A 21,018-nucleotide genomic window follows, 5' to 3' on the forward strand; every position below is an offset into this window, starting at 1 on the left:
TATCTCTTCAATATTGAAGGTAGGATTAGGTTGGGTACTATAGGTATATTCTGATAGTTCTGTGAGAAGATCAAATCTAGAGGGAGATTTATTAGGGAGGATAAAGGACGGTTTAGGCCTTTAGGCCTAGGCTGGTTAGATTATAGATTGGTTGGTAGCGCGTCTGCCTTGTGAGCGCTAGGCCGCGGGTTCGATTCTTGCCCGGGGCGGATTTTATCCTGCATTGATAAGGTTTGTTTTCGGAACGGTTTTTTCCTATCCTGTCTTCCTTCTCTCTTTGATTTCGGGACAATAAGACCCTAGCAGTTACAGTTCCCTCTATCAAACCTAAAAAAAAGAATGGTTGAGTGTATGAGTGGAGAGCGAGATAGTCAATAACCATTATGCATAAACAAAACGTAACTTTTATGACGTACTTACCTTAACTTACGAGTATATACTTTTATAGTTTACTTTTATCAAATATCTAAGGTAGTAAACTAACGTGAATGTACGATAAGACACTCCAAGATAAGGAAATGTTCTAACTTATTGTGTAATTTACGCATGGTAACGCATTATCTCGGTATTCACAGTGCATTTCAGAAATGCTGAATTGGTACTTATGTACTTACTTTTCGTGTCCGGCTATATTTGATTTCTCCAATGTTTTGCTGCAGCCATTGCACGTTCATTTGTGTCAATAAGGTCAACATAAACATAAGTAATAGGGTGAGTTAGGTTAGGGCAGACTAGCAAATGACCAGGATCTTGTACAGCGCGGCATTCACATAGAACATCTTCATTATCAGCTAGGAGACCCCATTTCTGAAGATTTGTTTTGCACCTGGGCACTCCTACTCTGATGCGATTTAGAGTTCTCCATGTTGGGAAGGGTAAGTTTCCTCCAAAGGTCTGTTTTTCATTCCGACGTGGGTGCGATGCGAACCCGACGCGTGTTTTTCATTCCACTTCCCCTACTTTAACGTCAACGCAGCCTCAACTATCGATAGCGTTCGATAGTCAAAACTATCGATAGTTATCGATAGTGCTATCGATAGTTATCGATAGTGCTATCGATAGTTCTCCTCCTCTAGTGACAGTTCCCTGGTTCCCTCTGTCAAACTTCTTTAAAAAAAAAAAACTGATTTTGTGTTTTTGGAAAAAAGGCAAATGTAATTTTTTGGATTAAAAAAAAATAGAGAGAGAGCTCTGTGAAAGTGCTTTACTAAGGTTAAAAGTAATTTTCCTTGTGAGTTTCCTGTCATCTTTAAGCTGATGAGTTTATCAAACAAGTATTCATAGTTCCATGGCAGATCATTCTATGCACCGAGTGTAACAAGAAAGCAGGGCTAATCTACATGGCAATGTAAAGATATTTAGTGGGTTTGTAAAGTCCAACCAACCCGTTGCTCTATGAACAAAATGAGATGTTTCCAAAGTTGATAATCTCCGTGATCTACTTTCTCCTAGGTGGCTTTGCACACTTTGGAGATATCATTGTAAGCAATATTGAACCCAGGTTTTACACATGGAGATCCATTACAGACAACACATTCCATTTCTTTATTGCAATATTGACGTGGATTCTTGTTTATTACCATAGTAACAGCAAGTGTTATGTATTCTCCAGCTTGGTTTATGAATGTTTGCTCACTGGGTTAATTGGTTCTGCTGTTGATGTGGACCATTTTGTTGTAGCCAGAACATTCAGTGTAAAAGTGAGTAAAATGCACCTTTTAAATGGTTAAGGAACTGGTTTATATGGGTTCATTGTCACAAAAGATCTAACCAAGTTGCAGTGACCAAGGGCATTTATTAAAGCTGATGGCCTTGCTTATACCAATACTTATGGGTTCTTAGAATAATTTGTGATCTACCTGATCAATTTTTGACCCATTTGTACAAGTTAGCTCAGTGTTACCTGTTGAATTTGACTTGTACAGTACTTTGTTGCCACTTATTGTAGCTTTTTAAAGTGAACATCACTGAGTAAACAAGCTGGGCCCGTCCCTCCGGGAATTTTTTAGCCCATATAGTTTAATTTTTCTTCTTCTTCTTCTTCTTCTTCTTCTTCTTCTTCTTTTTCTTCTTCTTCTTCTTCTTCTTCTTTTTCTTCTTCTTCTTCTTCTTTTTCTTCTTTTTCTTCTTCTTCTTCTTCTTCTTCTTCTTCTTTTTCTTCTTCTTTGCAGATAAAAATATATTGATTTGAGGTTTCCCTCTGAGTATACTTGGGTAATTTTTGAGGCTTTGGATTTTTAGTACACACTGTGTTGTAATTAGATGTGGAAGCCTGATTTCGTCTTTCCTATATTTTCTATACATTATTTATTGTTTTACTAAAACCACCCGTTGTATTTTACATAGGTACTTGTCGATTTTTCTTGGGATCACGGTTTATTTTTTTCAAATATTTATGTAAAGATCTAGGGTTCTGAACCATGTAACATGAAGCTATTTTAAATTATGTTAATCGTACACCTGTATTGGTGACACTGAGTACACTGTCCCCTCCCGCAACTCCACCATTGAGGTCTGCTCGTCATTCATATGTATACGAGTACGCACTGCGTAGGAAGTTAGGGGAAATAAGAAGTCACTTTTACGCTAGTTATACAATTTCATTCTTTAAAACCTCAAGTTGAAGTGTGATCTGGAAGAAGGGCGTAACTGCGAAAACATAGTTTCGAGATAATCGCGTTTAAAGGTTTACGCTTAGTTATACAATTTTGAACTTTCATTCTTTAAAACCTCAAGTTGAAGTGTGATCTGGAAGAAGGGCGTAACTGCGAAAACATAGTTTCGAGATAATCGCGTTTAAAGTTTTTATTTTCAAATGAACACAACAAGTTTCACAAAATTGGCCATAACTTGTCGTAGAAAAGACATAGAAAGATGATTCTTCCACAGTCGTGTTCAGAAAAAAATGGCTATCCAAAAATGCAGACTCCCGAAAAAGGGCCTCACGGCCTTTTTTCAGATAACGCCTCAATTATGAATACTTAGTGCATTCAGTGAAAGAGCTGAAGGAATTCTGGATTAAGGATGCTGTTGGGAACCAAGCTTTAATAAAGGATTACTACCTACTAGATTTCTATTGGTTTCTATCAGGTTTGACATGCGTGAGTATGGGTACCTGGATAGGTATAGTTAGGTAATTGGGTTAGGCGGTTAAGATGTCTTCTGGTTAACCGTTAAACTTACAAGCTGTTTGGTTATCTCTTCAATATTGAAGGTAGGATTAGGTTGGGTACTACTGTCGTAGAAAAGACATAGAAAGATGATTCTTCCACAGTCGTGTTCAGAAAAAAAAAATGGCTATCCAAAAATGCAGACTCCCGAAAAAGGGCGTCACGGCCTTTTTCCAGATAACGCCTCAATTATGAATACTTAGTGCATTCAGTGAAAGAGCTGAAGGAATTCTGGATTAAGGATGCTGTTGGGAACCAAGCTTTAATAAAGGATTACTACTAGATTTCTATTGGTTTCTATCAGGTTTGACATGCGTGAGTATGGGTACCTGGATAGGTATAGTTTGGTAATTGGGTTAGTCGGTTAAGATGTCTTCTGGTTAACCGTTAAACTTACAAGCTGTTTGGTTATCTCTTCAATATTGAAGGTAGGATTAGGTTGGGTACTAATAGGTATATTCTGATAGTTCTGTGAGAAGATCAAATCTAGAGGGAGATTTATTAGGGAGGATAAAGGACGGTTTAGGCCTAGGCTGGTTAGATTATAGATTGGTTGGTAGCGCGTCTGCCTTGTGAGCGCTAGGCCGCGGGTTCGATTCTTGCCCGGGGCGGATTTTATCCTGCATTGATAAGGTTTGTTTTCGGAACGGTTTTTTCCTATCCTGTCTTCCTTCTCTCTTTGATTTCGGGACAATAAGACCCTAGCAGTAACAGTTCCCTCTATCAAACCTCTTTAAAAAAAATCCCTTTGTTTATCTACAAGCTAGGACCGAATAGTCCTCCGCTAACTTACACTTCGTAACAAAAAACCCACTCTCAGGTGTAGTAGATGTAGGAGCAAACAGCCCTAAAAGTTGGCCTTATACGAACTTAGCTCACTCAGAGGCTTAGGTGCAGGAAGTATTATACACCGCTGCTTAATCAAATTACCACCCATGAAACAAATTTTAATAGGTGTGCCTTATTGTAGAGCAGTGGCGTAGCGTGGTCTAAATTCAAGTGTAGGGCGTGTAGGGCTCATGCACAGGTCTACCAAGTCCAATCACAGTACATGCCATTAATATTTATGGGCATTAGAGTGAACTTTTGAGTTGTATGGCCGCCATACACGCCATACATACACGCTACGCCACTGTTGTAGAGTCTAAAATCTAAATGAAGCATACATACACAGACTCGGTTACCTTCTGATAAAAGAAGGTGATAAGGAAAATTCACATCATAATTCTCTTAATAATGAGTCTTGCACTGTAGGCCATTAATCAGGGCCGTATTTAGGGAGCTTCATTTTGGCTCCTTTACTATGCTTTGGACTCCGAAAATTTGGACCTCCACCCCGTATATCACTGTTTTACTGTTGCCCCCCCGCGCCCTCCCCCCTCAAAAAAATCCTGGATATGGGCCTGCGATAGCTGTTACTGGCAATATGAGCTATTATTAGTCACCTGGAGATCTGAGAAGTAAGATGACTAAAGATATCGAACTGTAGGGACTAAAGCAATCTATATTATTTTCATTTTTATTGCACCTGTACAGAGTGCCTTCGAAATTTTTGAAAATTTTATTCTACAACTTTTCAAAACATCATTCAATTATCCAACTGTACCATTCCTGCTCCGTCCTCACACTCAATGAGTCAATCTTAATGAGACAGCTTTATTCCATCCTGATTTCCAAGACTCACCTAAATGCCAGATAGGAACTACCATGGGAATAACAGGCGATTCCAGGATCATCCGGGCAATACCCCACTTGAACCTCAAATACGTCTGATCCATATTGACTTTTCCTTCGGGGAATATGTGCACCCACTCTCCTCGAGATAGTTTGGAAATGGCAAAATCAACAGCTTCCTGCAAATAGAATAGAATTAGAATAGAATAGAATATTATTAATAAAAGGTCGATTCCTACGTAAAAAGTTGTGAAAAATGCAAATCTGAGGTCAAAACTCCGAAAAAGTAACTTTAAAAGGTCGAAAATTCAAGTTTTAATTGCCGTTCAAATGAAAAAGTTCAAAGAGTTGTGACGTCAGATTTCACGTCAAAATGCGCAGAAACGCTTGGGCACAAACAAACGAAGTGAGAGTCATGAATTATGATGTCATCGCCTACGGGAGCGTATGCCGTGACGTCAAACTTCACGATTTACCGGTATTTTTTAGATCGATTTACTCGGTATCTAGGACTAAAGATTGGTGACTATCTATTAGGTAGGTAAGGTATACTCGCTATACGTTTGTTTGACAATGATTCAAGGTAGGTAAACACTGTAAAATTGTATTGTTTTATCAAGATTTTGTGGGGAAAAAGAGGAACTAATTCGTTTGAACTTCGAACTTTGAGGAATGGAGGAGTTGCAATTGGGAAAATATTATTAATAAAAGGTCGATTCCTCCGTAAAATGTTGTGAAAAATCCAAATCTGAGGTCAAAACTCGAAAAAAGTAACTTTAAAAGGTCGAAAATTCAATTTTTAATTGCCGTCCTAATGAAAAAGTTCGAAGAGTTGTGTCGTCAGATTTCACGTCAACATGCGCATCGCCTACGGGAGCGTATGCCGTGACGTCAAAGTTTACGATTTACCGGTATTTTTTAAATCGATTTATCTCGGTATTAGAAGAGTCGTAGAAGAAAAAGAAAAATTCCGTTGGTCCTCATTTTTCCTGCTCTATGACTTTGAAACATCACCCAAGTATGCATCGTAGAAGAAAAAGAAAAATTCCGTTGGTCCTCATTTTTCCTGCTCTATGACTTTGAAACATCACCCAAGTAAGCGAAGTCGTAGAAGAAAAAGAAAAATTCCGTTGGTCCTCATTTTTCCTGCTCTATGACTTTGAAACATCACCCAAGTAAGCGCGACTGATATAATTGTGTTAAGCATAATTAAATGCTTAAATCACATCAATTATCGTTCCCCCATTACACCTAGATAAATTTATGACTTGACTTGAACTCGAACCACCAACCTCCAGATCCAATGTCCAACGCGTTAGTCACTGCACCACTGAGTTTGGTTTGAACTTCGAAACTTCAACCTTAATCATACAAAGATTCTTCCTCTGATTCAAATTTTCCATGTCCCTACTGGAATTCGAACCACAGATCCTTCGGATAGGAATCCAATGCCTTAGCAACAACTGCACTGCTGAGACTATAATAATCCGTGCCAATAAAATAATAAATAAATAATTATAAGTATAAAAAATATCGGTGACTAATGTGTATGACTTTGATGAGACATCTGAGGACAAACAAATTAGATAAACAATTCTAATTGCAAAATATATTATAGATATAGAATGACGATAAAACTACACAGCCAAATAGCAAGCATTAGTAAACGATTCCAGAGAAAATTTCAGAATGTTATGCAGATCTGCAGGCTTATCTTTATTTCACAGTCATGTCCAACTCTGTTTGGACAGTGTCCAGAATCTATGGAAGACTTGGAAGAAGATTGGTATAAATGACACATCCACTAATGAAACAATTTGGGAATTCCCTATAGTCCTAATAAGTAGGTACAATCTTTTATCCTATGATAGGAAATCGAAGATCTTTTGATTCAATTATAAAAAGTTCTGGGTAACTTTTAAGGATAGATATACACGACACTTACTAAAAATGTAAAAATCGAGAAGGAAAATGATAACATTTTGCTATAATACATAATTGTTTTACAAATCTTTAAAACAATATTTTTCAAAATAGATACCTACCTACCTATGTATGAGTACGTATGTAGGTACCTACCTACCTATCTGCTTAACGGTTATAATCATGAATGAAAGAAATATACATATACCTAGAAACTACATTGTACTCAGCAGTTAGGTAAATGAGATAGCACAGAGAGCAGGTGTTTTGGCTGGGTCTGGAAATGCAGGGGTTGTCCTAACATTTGTGTTTTTATATACTTATTCTTGCAACTATGTAAACTTGTATATAAACTCATGTAAACAGGAGGGTTGGAAGTAGCTTTCCTGTACACCGAAACTTTGAGTTTTACCCTTTGCAGTGGTTCCCAGGTTCCATACAGTCATCAAAGTTTCATTTGACATATGAAATGTAGAATTTAAATGTGGTTATAAAAGTAGGTATCCCGGCGCGAACGACATGTTTTAACACATAGTTAAAGCGCCTAAAGGGGGGGGGGGGGGGGTACGTATGAAAAGTATATTATACACCGCTGCTTAATCAAATTACCACCCATGAAACAAATTTTAATAGGTGTGCCTTATTGTAGAGTCTAAAATCTAAATGAGGCATACATACACAGACTCGGTTACCTTCTGATACAGTGCAGTGCAATAGTCCTAAACTAAAATGGACGCGGCACATTAGGGATCAGGAAGAGACCGCCTTAACATAATAATAATACCTTCTGATAAAAGAAGGTGATAAGGAAAATTCACATCATAATTTTATTCTCTTAATAATGAGTCTTGCACTGTAGGCCATTAATCAGGGCCGTATTTAGGGGGCTTCATTTTGGCTCCTTTACTGTGCTTTGGACTCCGAAAATTTGGACCTCCACCCCGTATATCACACTGTTTTACTGTTGCCCCCCCGCGCCCTCCCCCCTCAATAAAATCCTGGATATGGGCCTGCGATAAGCTGTTACTGGCAATATGAGCTATTATTAGTCACCTGGAGATCTGAGAAGTAAGATGACTAAAGATATCGAACTGTAGGGACTAAAGATTGGTGACTATCATATTAGGTAGGTAAGGTATACTCGCTATACGTTTGTTTGACAGTGATTCAAGGTAGGTAAACACTGTAAAATTGTATTGTTTTATCAAGATTTTGTGGGGAAAAAGAGGAACTACAAAGATTCTTCCTCTGATTCAAATTTTCCATGTCCCTACTGGAATTCGAACCACAGATCCTTCGGATAGGAATCCAATGCCTTAGCAACAACTGCACTGCTGAGACTATAATAATCCGTGCCAATAAAATAATAAATAAATAATTATAAGTATAAAAAATATCGGTGACTAATGTGTATGACTTTGATGAGACATCTGAGGACAAACAAATTAGATAAACAATTCTAATTGCAAAATATATTATAGATATAGAATGACGATAAAACTACACAGCCAAATAGCAAGCATTAGTAAACGATTCCAGAGAAAATTTCAGAATGTTATGCAGATCTGCAGGCTTATCTTTATTTCACAGTCATGTCCAACTCTGTTTGGACAGTGTCCAGAATCTATGGAAGACTTGGAAGAAGATTGGTATAAATGACACATCCACTAATGAAACAATTTGGGAATTCCCTATAGGGCCTATAGTCCTAATAAGTAGGTACAATCTTTTATCCTATGATAGGAAATCGAAGATCTTTTGATTCAATTATAAAAAGTTCTGGGTAACTTTTAAGGATAGATATACACGACACTTACTAAAAATGTAAAAATCGAGAAGGAAAATGATAATATTTTGCTATAATACATAATTGTTTTACAAATCTTTAAAACAATATTTTTCAAAATAGCTATCTGCTTAACGGTTATACCTATCTGCTATCTGCTTAACGGTTATAATCATGAATGAAAGAAATATACATATACCTAGAAATAGAAACTACATTGTACTCAGCAGTTAGGTAAATGAGATAGCACAGAGAGCAGGTGTTTTGGCTGGGTCTGGAAATGCAGGGGTTGTCCTAACATTTTTTGTGTTTTTGTATACTTATTCTTGCAACTATGTAAACTTGTATATAAACTCATGTAAACAGGAGGGTTGGAAGTAGCTTTCCTGTACACCGAAACTTTGAGTTTTACCCTTTGCAGTGGTTCCCAGGTTCCATACAGTCATCAAAGTTTCATTTGACATATGAAATGTAGAATTTAAATGTGGTTATAAAAGTAGGTATCCCGGCGCGAACGACATGTTTTAACACATAGTTAAAGCGCCTAAAGGGGGGGGGGGAGTGGTACGTATCGATCGAAATATAGCTTTAATTAACATAGCCAGCGGCGGGCGATAGCATGTTGAATACACCAATTTTCTATATATAATCATTAATCATTGAAGTTAAGAAGGTAAAGTTGCACGTGCTTGGTATCCGGATGGTCACCTAATAGAGCAGTTGCGCTGACTCAGATGAGCTTTCAAAGTCAAAGAGTAGAAAAAATGAGGAACTAGGGATTTTTTTTCTTTTTCTTCTATGACTTCTAAAGCCCGAGATAAATCCATTTAAAAAATACCGGTAAATCGTGAACTTTGAAGCCACGGCATACGCTCTTGTAGGCTATGACGTCACATCAACTGTCCCCAGCAAAGCTCCCTCGCAGGCAACACATTAAGTGCTTGTGCGCATACGTTTCTGCGCATCATTTCTTGAAGTCTGACGTCACTACTCTTCGAACTTTTTCATTAGATGGGCAAATGAAAATTGAATTTTCGACCTTTTAAAGTTACTTTTTCGGAGTTTTGACTTCAAATTTGGGTTTTTCACAATTTTTTACGAAGGAATCGACCTTTCATTCATAATTTTTACCCCACTGCAACTACTCCGTTGTTGTAACAACTAAGGTAGACACCGTTGTCTGCCGCGTAAGGTGTCCAATTCAATAACAGGACATTCCCCTTTTTTTACGAAGGAATCGACCTTTCATTCATAATTTTTACCCAACTGCAACTACTCCGTTGTTGTAACAACTAAGGTAGACACCGTTGTCTGCCGCGTAAGGTGTCCAATTCAATAACAGGACATTCCCCTCTACCCTCAATCAGTTCATTAAGCCCATCTGCCTTGTAAGCGCGGCGGGTTCTACCCCGCCCGGGGCGAATTTTATCCTGAATAGATAATGTTCGTTCTCGGAACGGCTGGCCTCCTCCTATCTTGTCTTCCTTCTCTCTACGATTTCGGGACGATAAGACCTTAGGAGTTACAGTTCCGTCTATCAAACCTCTTGAAAAAAACCTAGGATAGTCAATTTTTCTTTCCAAAGCTGAGACATACGAATCCTATTGCTACATCCTGTCTAAACCGCACATATCGGGAGTGTTCAAGAGCACTTCCCTTTCCCTCTCACCTGAGCTAGTAAACTATAAGTAATATAAGTTAACTACAGTAATATAATCGGCCTATAGATAGTTCATAGTTACACTCCAGTGAGCATCTTTGTAAAGTTAGAAACTGTTTGAAGTTGGGAGTTGAGTAGGTATTCCATTACATTTCTACCTCAGAGATTCGGAGCCAAAGCCACACATAAGAGTATATTTACGAGCATTCAGAACACAATCTGATGAAAGGATTTCTGAAAGTGCTATACTCTGTAGAAATATTAAAAAATAGAAAGGTATTTTTTGTTATTTATGCTTCTGATGTCAGTAATCACTGTTGGACCATTCTCTTGGAGCCAAAGCCACACATTAAGGAGCGCGGTAGTGCTCCGCCCCGCCAAGTCAAGAAAGTTTGACCGCGCTACTAGAGATATTATTCGCGACAGGGAAAGTAGCCGTTTTCAGGTAGTTGTAGACAGACAACTACAAATGATAGAAGAAAACGGATTGCGTGTGTGTGTTGGGGTAGGAGTATATTTACGAGCATTCAGAACACAATCTGATGAAAGGATTTCTGAAAGTGATCTATACTCTGTAGAAATATTAAAAAATAGAAAGGTATTTTTTGTTATTTATGCTTCTGATGTCAGTAATCACTGTTGGACCATTCTCTTTTGAAGCTCAGAGGTGACAAAACTTCGAATTCTGGTATATAATCTTGTGCAATCTTGAGGACCATGTATTAATGTAGGTATTATACATTATACGGCTTAAAAGGACGCCATTATCAAGTCAGATAAGAAATTCATTATAGGTTTTAAACTAGGTGGTACATAGGAACATAGGTACCAACATGGCCTCTATATCTGACTCTGCATTGAAAAATAGATCCCTGGATAACTGGATTGATTACAAGAGGAAAAAAGCGAAAGTAAAATTATTAATAAAAGCAAGTAAGGAAGATTCTTGGTGTGATTTCGTTCAGAAGATAAACGAACCAATTTCCCAGGGTGACATGTGGAAGCGAATAAGTCTTGTTAAGGGTAAACGTCCCTATAATCCCGTCTCTGGCCTTAAGAATGAAAATAACGAAGTTATTACAGATAAAGAACAGATAGCGAACATGTTGGCATTAAATTATGTTAAAAACTCATCTAACGAAATGTACAGCGAGGAATTCAGGAGACGGAAAATTTTAATTGAGCAGAATTACCTACCTGTCTCTATGCGTAAGTAAGTATTTTAGGAGGATTTTTATCAAGCAGTTATTCAGTTCCCTGTAATACTTACCAGGTGAAGGTAGGTACCTAACTTAGCTATTTTATTTTACGGATCGTTTTTAGTCTGTTGATGTGAACTGGCTGTCGTATATATTTTCACTTATTCGTCGGAGTCGAACCTGGCACCTCCGGTGTGCAAGCCTAGTGTGATACCCGCTAGGCCATGGAGGCTACGTTTAAGATTTTTTTTTAAGAGGTTTGACAGAGGGAACTGTAACTGCTATGGTCTTATCGTCCCGAAATCGAAGAGAGAAGGAAGACAGGAAGCTGGACATGATAATGTGTGTTATCAGATGATTATTCAACTTCCCTTTGAGGCTCTGGAAAAGTTACTTGAACTTTTTAACTATATTTGGATGACTGGACAATTCCCAGATTGTTGGAAAATTGCTCTTATCACGCCAGTTCTCAAACCGAATAAGGACAAACTTTCTGCTCAGAACTACAGACCAATTTCGTTGTTAAGTTGCTCGAATAAAATTATGGAAAAGATTGTCAACAAGAGGTTAACGTGGGTCATAGATCACAAGAGTGCCTTATCCAACCCTTTCCAGAGTGGAAACAGAAGATTTAGATCTACTATGGATAACTTAGTCTGTTTGGAAAATGAAGTTCTTACAGCCTTTCAAAATAAAGAATACGTTGTAGCCCTAACTTTGGATATTGTTAAGGCGTATGTAACTATATTTGGATGACTGGACGATTCCCAGATTGTTGGAAAATTGCTCTTATCACGCCAGTTCTCAAACCGAATAAGGACAAACTTTCTGCACAGAACTACAGACCAATTTCGTTGTTAAGTTGCACGAATAAAATTATGGAAAAGATTGTCAACAAGAGGTTAACGTGGGTCATAGATCACAAGAGTGCCTTATCCAACCCCTTCCAGAGTGGAAACAGAAGATTTAGATCTACTATGGATAACCTAGTCTGTTTGGAAAATGAAGTTCTTACAGCCTTTCAAAATAAAGAATACGTTGTAGCCCTAACTTTGGATATTGTTAAGGCGTATGAGAGGGTTAACAAATCTGTTGTCCTGAATAAACTAAGCAAGGCGGGAGTGGGAGGTCCCTTGTATCATTATATTGAGAACTTTTTGACTGATACCAAAATAATTGTTAAGGTAAATAATGTCATGTCCTCATGTTATACGCTTGATAAGTTGTCCTGAATAAACTAAGCAAGGCGGGAGTGGGAGGTCCCTTGTATCATTATATTGAGAACTTTTTGACCGATACCAAAATAATAGTCAAGGTAAATAATGTCATGTCCGCATGTTATACATTAGAGAATTCTATTCGTCAGGGATCGTCTCTTTCGGGTAATATATTTGGTATCTCAACTTCCGATTTTTTAGGTTCTCATGATAATTTAATACTTCCGAGGTAGAATACCTCTCTCATGGACGTGGGATTCCTGTGCATTCATGAGAAAATACCCCTTTGAGAATTCTTCCTTGTAGAAATCCTATGTGTGAGGGGCCAAAATAAGGGCTCAAGATCCTATTTATTCTAAAGTAATCTAAAGTGTAATTGTGATTGATTTGGAAAATATAAATAATAAATGCCTAAATAAATGTTTCTTTGTGTATTATTATTAATAATACACATTTATTATATCACAACTTTGGTGCTCACTACAGCATATTAGTGTTTTCCAAATATCTCAACAATCCAGCGCCTAATGATGACCTATGCTGGCACCGGTCGCTATGCGCATTTATATCACATAGCTACTCATTTTCCTCACGAGGCTGAGTGGGCCCCGCAACGGCCAGTCGCGGAATCAATCATTTGCATGATACAATTTTTTTGACCCCGCCGGAATCGAACACGGGTCTCCCGCGTGCAAGGCGAGCGTAGTGACTACTACGCCATGGTAGCTGACCAATTTGGAAAAGATTGTTCTAATAGACAAGACAAGGCGGATGAGGTTTGAGATGTTGACAATGAGTTGTCATCATGGATGAGTTTTCTCCATCCGTGGCACAAGCTCTGCTTTTACGGGTGGGTATCATTATATCATTTTTCATTTATACGAATTTTGTATGTTCTGATGTTGTCGTGTTGTAAAAATAATAAATATGTAATAATTCTCCATAACCCCCATATTAGACACATTATGTTTTACAATCGTTCATCTTGCTTTCTCCATTTCCAATGTTTCAGACTGACTGACTCCCCGCGGTAAGATGTTGCAACCCCGCCTGGTGTTGCTGGTCAAACTAATCTGCGCTCTGGTCCTGACAAGCTGTCAGCAACATGACAAGGTCCGAGCCTCTATCCCGGACTCTCTCCTGGAATGCTACAAGTACCCCATGTACTTCAACAAGGACAATCTGTTGCCCATGACAATGAATACGCTGATCTCGTTAGTGAGGAAGATTGAGGATTATCAGGGCTATGCGATGGACATGCGGACGCTGTCATCAGCACTCCTGCACAGGTGAGGTTTAAACGGGACACTCAGGCCGGGCCATAAAGTGAGTTTAAACTCGGTGGAAAAGTGGAAAAAGCTGTTTTCTGGAGGTCCTGGGCCCAAGCGGCCTGTTAGAACCCGGCGGTAAGGTAAGGTAAACTCGGTTTACGTTTAACTCTCGGGGATTAAGAAATGGGATTTAAGTAATCTGATTGGTTGATTTCAAAAATTCCAAAAATTTTAGCCAATCAGATTGCTTAAAAGGAGTTTAAACTCACTTTGTGGCCCCCTAAGTCATTACAAGGGTTACTTACATTTCCCAGATCCATCTCAAAGTGAATCGAATTTCATTCCCCCACCACCCACCATACCGTAGTCCACAGTACGACAGTCATTTCGACTTGTAGGTAAACTCCAAGGATCAATCGCCTATAACGGTTAGGTACACCATTGTCATTTGCTTCACATCGCCTTCCAAACTAACAACCCGAGTGTACCAATACATACATACATATGACGGTGAAAACCAAACTCATAAACATAATGTAGCTACATTCAAATGCAAATATGTGCCTATAACGGTTAGGTACACCATTGTCATTTGCTTCAATAATCTCCTCTACATCGCCTTCCAAACTCCCAACCCGAGTGTACCAATACATACATACATATGACGGTGAAAACCAAACTCATAAACATAATGTAGCTACATTCAAATGCAAATATGTAATTGTCCGCTATTTTCTGAAATTTACTGTTTCAAATCCAGATTACCTAATACAGCGTTTGATTTTGATTTCAGATCCGGAAGTCCAGACAGAAATCCATTTGATACCGGAATATTTCGAGGTGGTCGATATGGCGGTAGTGATTCTGAAACTTTGAGTTCTTGTCCTGTGCAGAATGGAATCATCATGACCAAGTAAGATAAACTGATAATTACAGGAAGAATGCTATAGATTCTATAGAGCACATAGATGATTAGGATATGATCAAAAGGCCCAATTTGTAAGCAAAATTTTGAGTTGCTAATATGTAGAAAGCTAGCAATAACGCTACAATGCTAGAATAAATTCCGAGCTGAGTTTGAAATGCATTAGTATACCGGTAACAGGTATAATTCAAGAATTTTGTGACAACATAAGAACCAGGCTCTGCTTGAGAAAAACAAACATACATGGGGAGAGCAAATAATTGTAAATTCCCAGGAACAAAGAAAACAATAGCACAAACATTCTCAACAATTACACTGGACGGAATACATTGTGTAAGAACAAGGATGTGCCCAGCCATTGCGAAATTGGCTTAGAAAATTCCCATAGTGCAAATATGTACAGAACAACGACTGTATGCGGTTTTTTCGAAAACCCAAGGTGTAATAACCTCTGTCACATGGTGTACTGAGAAGGCCTAGCCTATACTAGAGCCAGACGATAAGCTGGATCTCTATTGTATCTGATGTTATTTGGAAATTTAGGACCATTATCTTGCTGTGTCACACGTACACAAGCGACACCTAATTTGTGAGAAATGTACATAGCAGATCTGGGAAACATGTCCAGAATTCATAATTAGGCATCATAATATGAATGCAAATGTAAATACACCTTGTAGGGGACAAACTGTGTTTTTACCTACATATGTGTGGATGGAATTATTACAGGTGTACATATCTAGAAATAGAGTGGCTACCCTCATAGGTATCTAAATTACATAGGTATTGAGATCCATTGCAAGGAAAATATGGACTTAGTCTCTTTGTTATGGAAAACAAAACACTCAAAACAGGCAAAAAATATTCATTAGATATAATTCAAAGCATAGGAGTTGTCTGAGGACATTCCCCTGCGAGCTACTCAAGGTTTTCTCAGAACACTACGAGTTTTACTGAAAGTTATACAGAACATGAAAACCGGCTTGTTTACCTGGGTCACCAGAAGATTTGGTGTTTTCTGTGTTGAAAAAGTTGATGACAAAATTTAGTAGTAAAAATTTGGACCGATTGCAATACTTTCATTACTAGTATAGCTCGCTATACTGTAGTAAGTAATAAAAAAACTCAGAAAATTACCTTCTATTGTGAATCGCCACCTCCGCGCCGGCAAATTACTTTCACTGCATTAGAGTTACACTACGGAGCCAAGGTCCACTGACTAAAGATGCTTCCATGTAAAAAGTTTCCTTGTTTGTATGTTCAATTGTTCATACCTATAAAGGGGCTGAGACAATTTCATCCGGCTTTCTCTGAAATCCAATACAGGCAAATTAGGGTACCAGGGACTCAAAATTAGTGACTGCAAATCTACAAAAGAAAGCCATTTGAACAAACTAAACATGGATGTAGCCTTTATCCTTCGAAGCTAGAATGCTTCCATGTTCCACAGGTGGGGGGCTCTCAAAGCAGGTTCTCTGATAGCCGGTATCGCTGCCGGCATGCAACCCCAAGTTGTCAACGTAAGAACGCTCATGCAATCCCGACTAGGTGGCGTGTCCTCCTCGGTCCAGAGAAACAACTTCCAACAGAGTTCCTATAACACGGCCTTCCAGAACCCCATCAACTCGAGAAGGAACCAGGGCTCGCAGTCTGTGCCCGCGGGCCGGTCGTCTGTTCCGTTGGAGAATGCTTATCAGCCAGCGCTATCAATTCCACCCAACAGTATCGATAATAAGTGGGCAGCCACACTGGCAGGTAAGAGATGTTGTTGTTGTAGCGACGTCCAACAAGTCAATTCCGCCCAACAGTATCGATAATAAGTGGGCAGCCACACTGGCAGGTAAGAGATGTTGTTGTTGTTGTTGTTGTTGTAGCGACGTCCAACAAGTCAATTCAGGTATCCTCCTCTTCCTCTTCATACGAGTATCCAAGGAAGGTTGGTAAGAGGTGACATGTAAGAGATGAAGTTGGCAGGAGGCAACTAGGGGAAACATTTTGTTGTATGAACATTTTCAGTTCTGTAGAAGGTAGGTATGAACATTTCAGTCAACATTAATCACACTATCAAATATGTACCTAGTTGAATAACTCCGATAGTACAAACGTTTCTACATACTTAGATATCGTTGTCTGTTAACATTATACCTACTCACATTAATTTCAACATTAATCGATATACAGAGGTATTCTGATGCTTTTACTGCATTGTTCTCTCAATGTCACCATATGGTTGTACCCTAAAGAATCCGACTTGGTTGGGAGCCTAGCAACTTTCACTTTTTACTATCATCTTCGAGGATCTACATTTGTAGGTACATCCTGTGCGTTTGACCCTTTTTCTATTATGACTTAACAATGTTCTAACGCCTCCAGGCTCTCTGGGACCCTAACTCCTAGGATATTAATTTACATACAAATGACTAAGGCGTGTAATAAAAAGTAAAAAGTTTCCTTGTTTGTATGTTCATACCTATAAAGGGGCTGAGACAATTTCATCCGGCTTTCTCTGAAATCCAATACAGGCAAATTAGGGTACCAGGGACTCAAAATTAGTGACTGCAAATCTACAAAAGAAAGCCATTTGAACAAACTAAACATGGATGTAGCCTTTATCCTTCGAAGCTAGAACAATGTTATTCAAGTACCTACCTACTGCAACAAGATTCAAATTATTCAAAATGAAAATCTCACGCCCGGCAATTGGCGACGATTCAAGTTACCTCTTGATCCTCATGATTAATGAAGAATTTAAGATTGGATTAGATTTCTCTGATGAAATCATTTCACACACGTTGTCATGCAGGCGTTGGTTATTTAATGACTTAACAATGTTCTAACGCCTCCAGGCTCTCTGGGACCCTAACTCCTAGGATATTAATTTACATACAAATGACTAAGGCGTTGTGTAATTTAATAGCCTACCTGGAGTCCTGCACCTAGTTCCACTTTGAGAATTAGAAACTGAATAAATCCAAATTAGACATATTTCTACGAGTCATCCCGAATGTACTGGGTGATACAACAGAAAACACATGTATCAGAAATCACTTTTATTTTTTATTAACATTTTGTATCAATAAGATAAAAGCCACCACAGTAAAATGGCAACTGATGTCCAAATTGTCCAATGAAAACCTCAGTAAATATAAAGAGACCAACTGATGTCCAATGAAAACCTAAACATCATAGTTAATACCTTGCCTTTTGTAATTATTAGGTACCTATCTATAAATATATAAAAAAAATGAGTTGCCTATCGACCTTGGTAGGTCTTTCTCCTTATTTAGTGTACTAATCCCATCGTCAAGTTAATTCTTTGAAATTTATAACATTTGTGTCTGATTTAGTATACTGTGTCAATTGGCAACTCAATAGTTGAGCAGTTCGTCTAATAAAAGATTGATATATATCATATATTTGGGAATAAAGGTGGTACAAATCACATCATAAACCAGACTTCCTTTATAAGTATACATATTGTATACCGTAGCTCAAACACATCTACTACAATAGGTCTCACGTAGGTAGATTAATGATAGCTGACACATCTACATATGTGATACATTGTGAAAATTACAACATAATATGTATAGGTATTGTAAATATCTAAATACATATACATAAGTGAAACAGGTTTTCCCAAGGCACTGCATGCCTACGATTAGTCTAACATGAAGAATATCATTTTCCTGACCTTGAAAAAGATGGTCTATTCTGCTGTTTAATATGGACGGTATTTGTTATTGTATGCTGAGATTGCTCATCGTCCTAAACAGCTCTGACTATGACTACTAGATAACCCATAACTTTGGTGACTAGCCAATCAGTTTTATGAGAACCGTGCTTGTGAATCATAAACAACTGGATGTTTTCGTATCTTTCTGTTTTTCATGTTGGTTTTCCATGCATAAGGGATAACCCATAACTTTGGTGACTAGCCAATTAGTTTTATGAGAACCGTGCTTGTGAATCATAAACAACTGGATGTTTTCGTATCTTTCTGTTTTTCATGTTGGTTTTCCATGCATAAGGTAGATAGTTCAATTTAATGAGACGTAGATAATCCCTATTTATGGAGATGAGTAATGCAACTTATCTTTGGTCACAAAGTAGGTGTTCACCGGATCTCAGTATAAGTTTTGTATTTCTATAGGAGGGAAAATGTTTGATTTTAACTCATGAGGAAAAATACAAATGATTCAAACTACCTGTTTGGCTAATTGTACGTTCATTTTTTTTTTTTAAACCTATTTTAAACTTATACCTAAAATGCTAAGAAATATGAACTAACAAGTCCAGCTCTTGACCACAAAACTCATGTGACCTGAGCTAGAATCATCATGTTGCCCTACTCAGGTGATGTACTTCTCTTTAAGTAAAGAAATAGTGTTGAAAAAGCAACAGTTACATAGTAGAAATGAGAACTTCCTTCAACGTATTTCATATCAGCAACGCCCTTGACTAAAACGATCACTAGAACAATGACAAAGCCACAAATCTCTATTAACCCATAAGAGACGAACTTTTTTCTTCGTTGGATCTTGCTGAAATTCAACCGCTTCTAAACTCCAGACCGGTACTGAGTAAATATGTCAAAGAAATTTTGTTTTTTAACTAATAGACAAATCCCCGATGCACTCTGACGTCGAGTGACTGAGATATTAACGAAAAAGAGAGAAGGGTTCGGTCAAGTTTGGTGTGACTTTAATCTAGGTCTCTCATGGGTTAACGTATGCTAACTACCACTGTAACCTCTCATACAATTAAACCCTAATAAAACAACAGTAACATTTATTAACAGTAATATTAATAGCATTGAAATGCTCGGAATAGACCTTATGAGTAAGAACTGAGGTTAGGTTGACACTTGGCCTGAAGTAGGTCAACTAATCAACCTACGACATGAAATGCATTGGGCGCACGAGATAAATGTATAGTATGATGATTTGATGAATGTTCTTCAGATGGGTGTTGGGTTCACAGAGCACATTGGATATGATGCACATGGGTGTCGGCGAAAAATCGCTTATAGTTATTTCAACATTTCTTAACAATAGTGTTTGGGATTTTTGTGAACATGACGCAATGTGTCAAAATTACATGCAATGTGTATGTACATTTTGCACATAGGTACATGCCTATGCTGTAAGTGTGAACTTTCTGACAAATGTCAATTCAAGGCATAGTTTCAAACAATGAAACTTTGCACTGTTCGGAAAAATGTGTCAAAATTACATGCAATGTGTATGTACATTTTGCACATACATGCCTATGCTGTAAGTGTGAACTTTCTGACAAATGTCAATTCAAGGCATAGTTTCAAACAATGAAACTTTGCACTGTTCGGAAAGAGATGACTTCCGGTATCTTCAGGACCACGAGAGAATCAACCGCATCTCAGGTGGCAGACCCCGGGTTGTGTTGTTCATTCCCGCCCAGACCGGAGCCATGTCTTACACCGACGACAGAAGTTACACCTGGCAGACACTGCAGTACTTCAGAAATCAAATACCAGGTATGTGTCGTTTGATTCTTTTCGGGTGGCATCGGTGGGACCACATTAAATTTAACATTTTTAGGAGAAACTTCAAGACACGGCGAAACATCCTTTCAAGTCGTGGTTTGTGGAACACTGGATTATTTTTCAATTCGTGAAACCTGCTGTAATATCCATGACTATTTTGACCATCGAGATAAAAAAAAAAAAGACTAGTCAGGATTTAAAATTAGGGTCTGGATTGAGAGTGCATAATTTTGTATTGCCTCTGAAAGCAAGTGTTGACTCGATTTGCGTGACTATTCCAATGTTCAACTTCAAAGCATTCATTTTGACCTCTAACCCATCCTTGTTTCAGACGTATCCTTCATGTTCCTGTCCTATGGAACGCGGGATAGATTCCAGTCCTACGTGACAGATCCCCGGGATATCTTCACGTTACAAACAGGAGATCCTCAGACCTCGATCGATCCGGTGATCGCTACATAGGTACTTGTCGATTTTTCTTGGGATCACGGTTTATTTTTTTTTTTATTTTATTTTTTTTTTTTTTTCAAATATTTATGTAAAGATCTAGGGTTCTGAACCATGTAACATGAAGCTATTTTAAATTATGTTAATCGTACACCTGTATTCCGCGGTCTATATTTTTAACAAAACAGGTCTAAAATAGCACAGTACCTTCTTGAACGAAGT

General features: G+C 38.1%; 2 protein-coding genes across 2 annotated transcripts; both read left to right on the top strand.

Annotated features, from left to right (window-relative positions):
• The first annotated feature begins 14,607 nt into the window (after positions 1-14,607).
• Positions 14,608-16,657, top strand: LOC113469938. The gene is made up of 2 exons (XM_026827994.1): positions 14,608-14,813; positions 16,276-16,657. Exons 1-2 carry the CDS (start codon positions 14,608-14,610, stop codon positions 16,640-16,642), a joined length of 573 nt encoding a protein of 190 aa, XP_026683795.1. The 3' UTR covers positions 16,643-16,657.
• Positions 16,658-20,123: 3,466 nt separating this feature from the next.
• Positions 20,124-20,811, top strand: LOC103515246. Its single transcript, XM_026827995.1, has 2 exons — positions 20,124-20,340; positions 20,681-20,811. The coding sequence occupies exons 1-2, from the start codon at positions 20,124-20,126 to the stop codon at positions 20,809-20,811; spliced, it is 348 nt and encodes a 115-aa protein (XP_026683796.1).
• Positions 20,812-21,018: the final 207 nt, after the last annotated feature.

This window comes from Diaphorina citri, unplaced genomic scaffold (assembly GCF_000475195.1).
Source record: "Diaphorina citri unplaced genomic scaffold, Diaci psyllid genome assembly version 1.1 scaffold1302, whole genome shotgun sequence".
NCBI lineage: Eukaryota > Metazoa > Arthropoda > Insecta > Hemiptera > Psyllidae > Diaphorina > Diaphorina citri.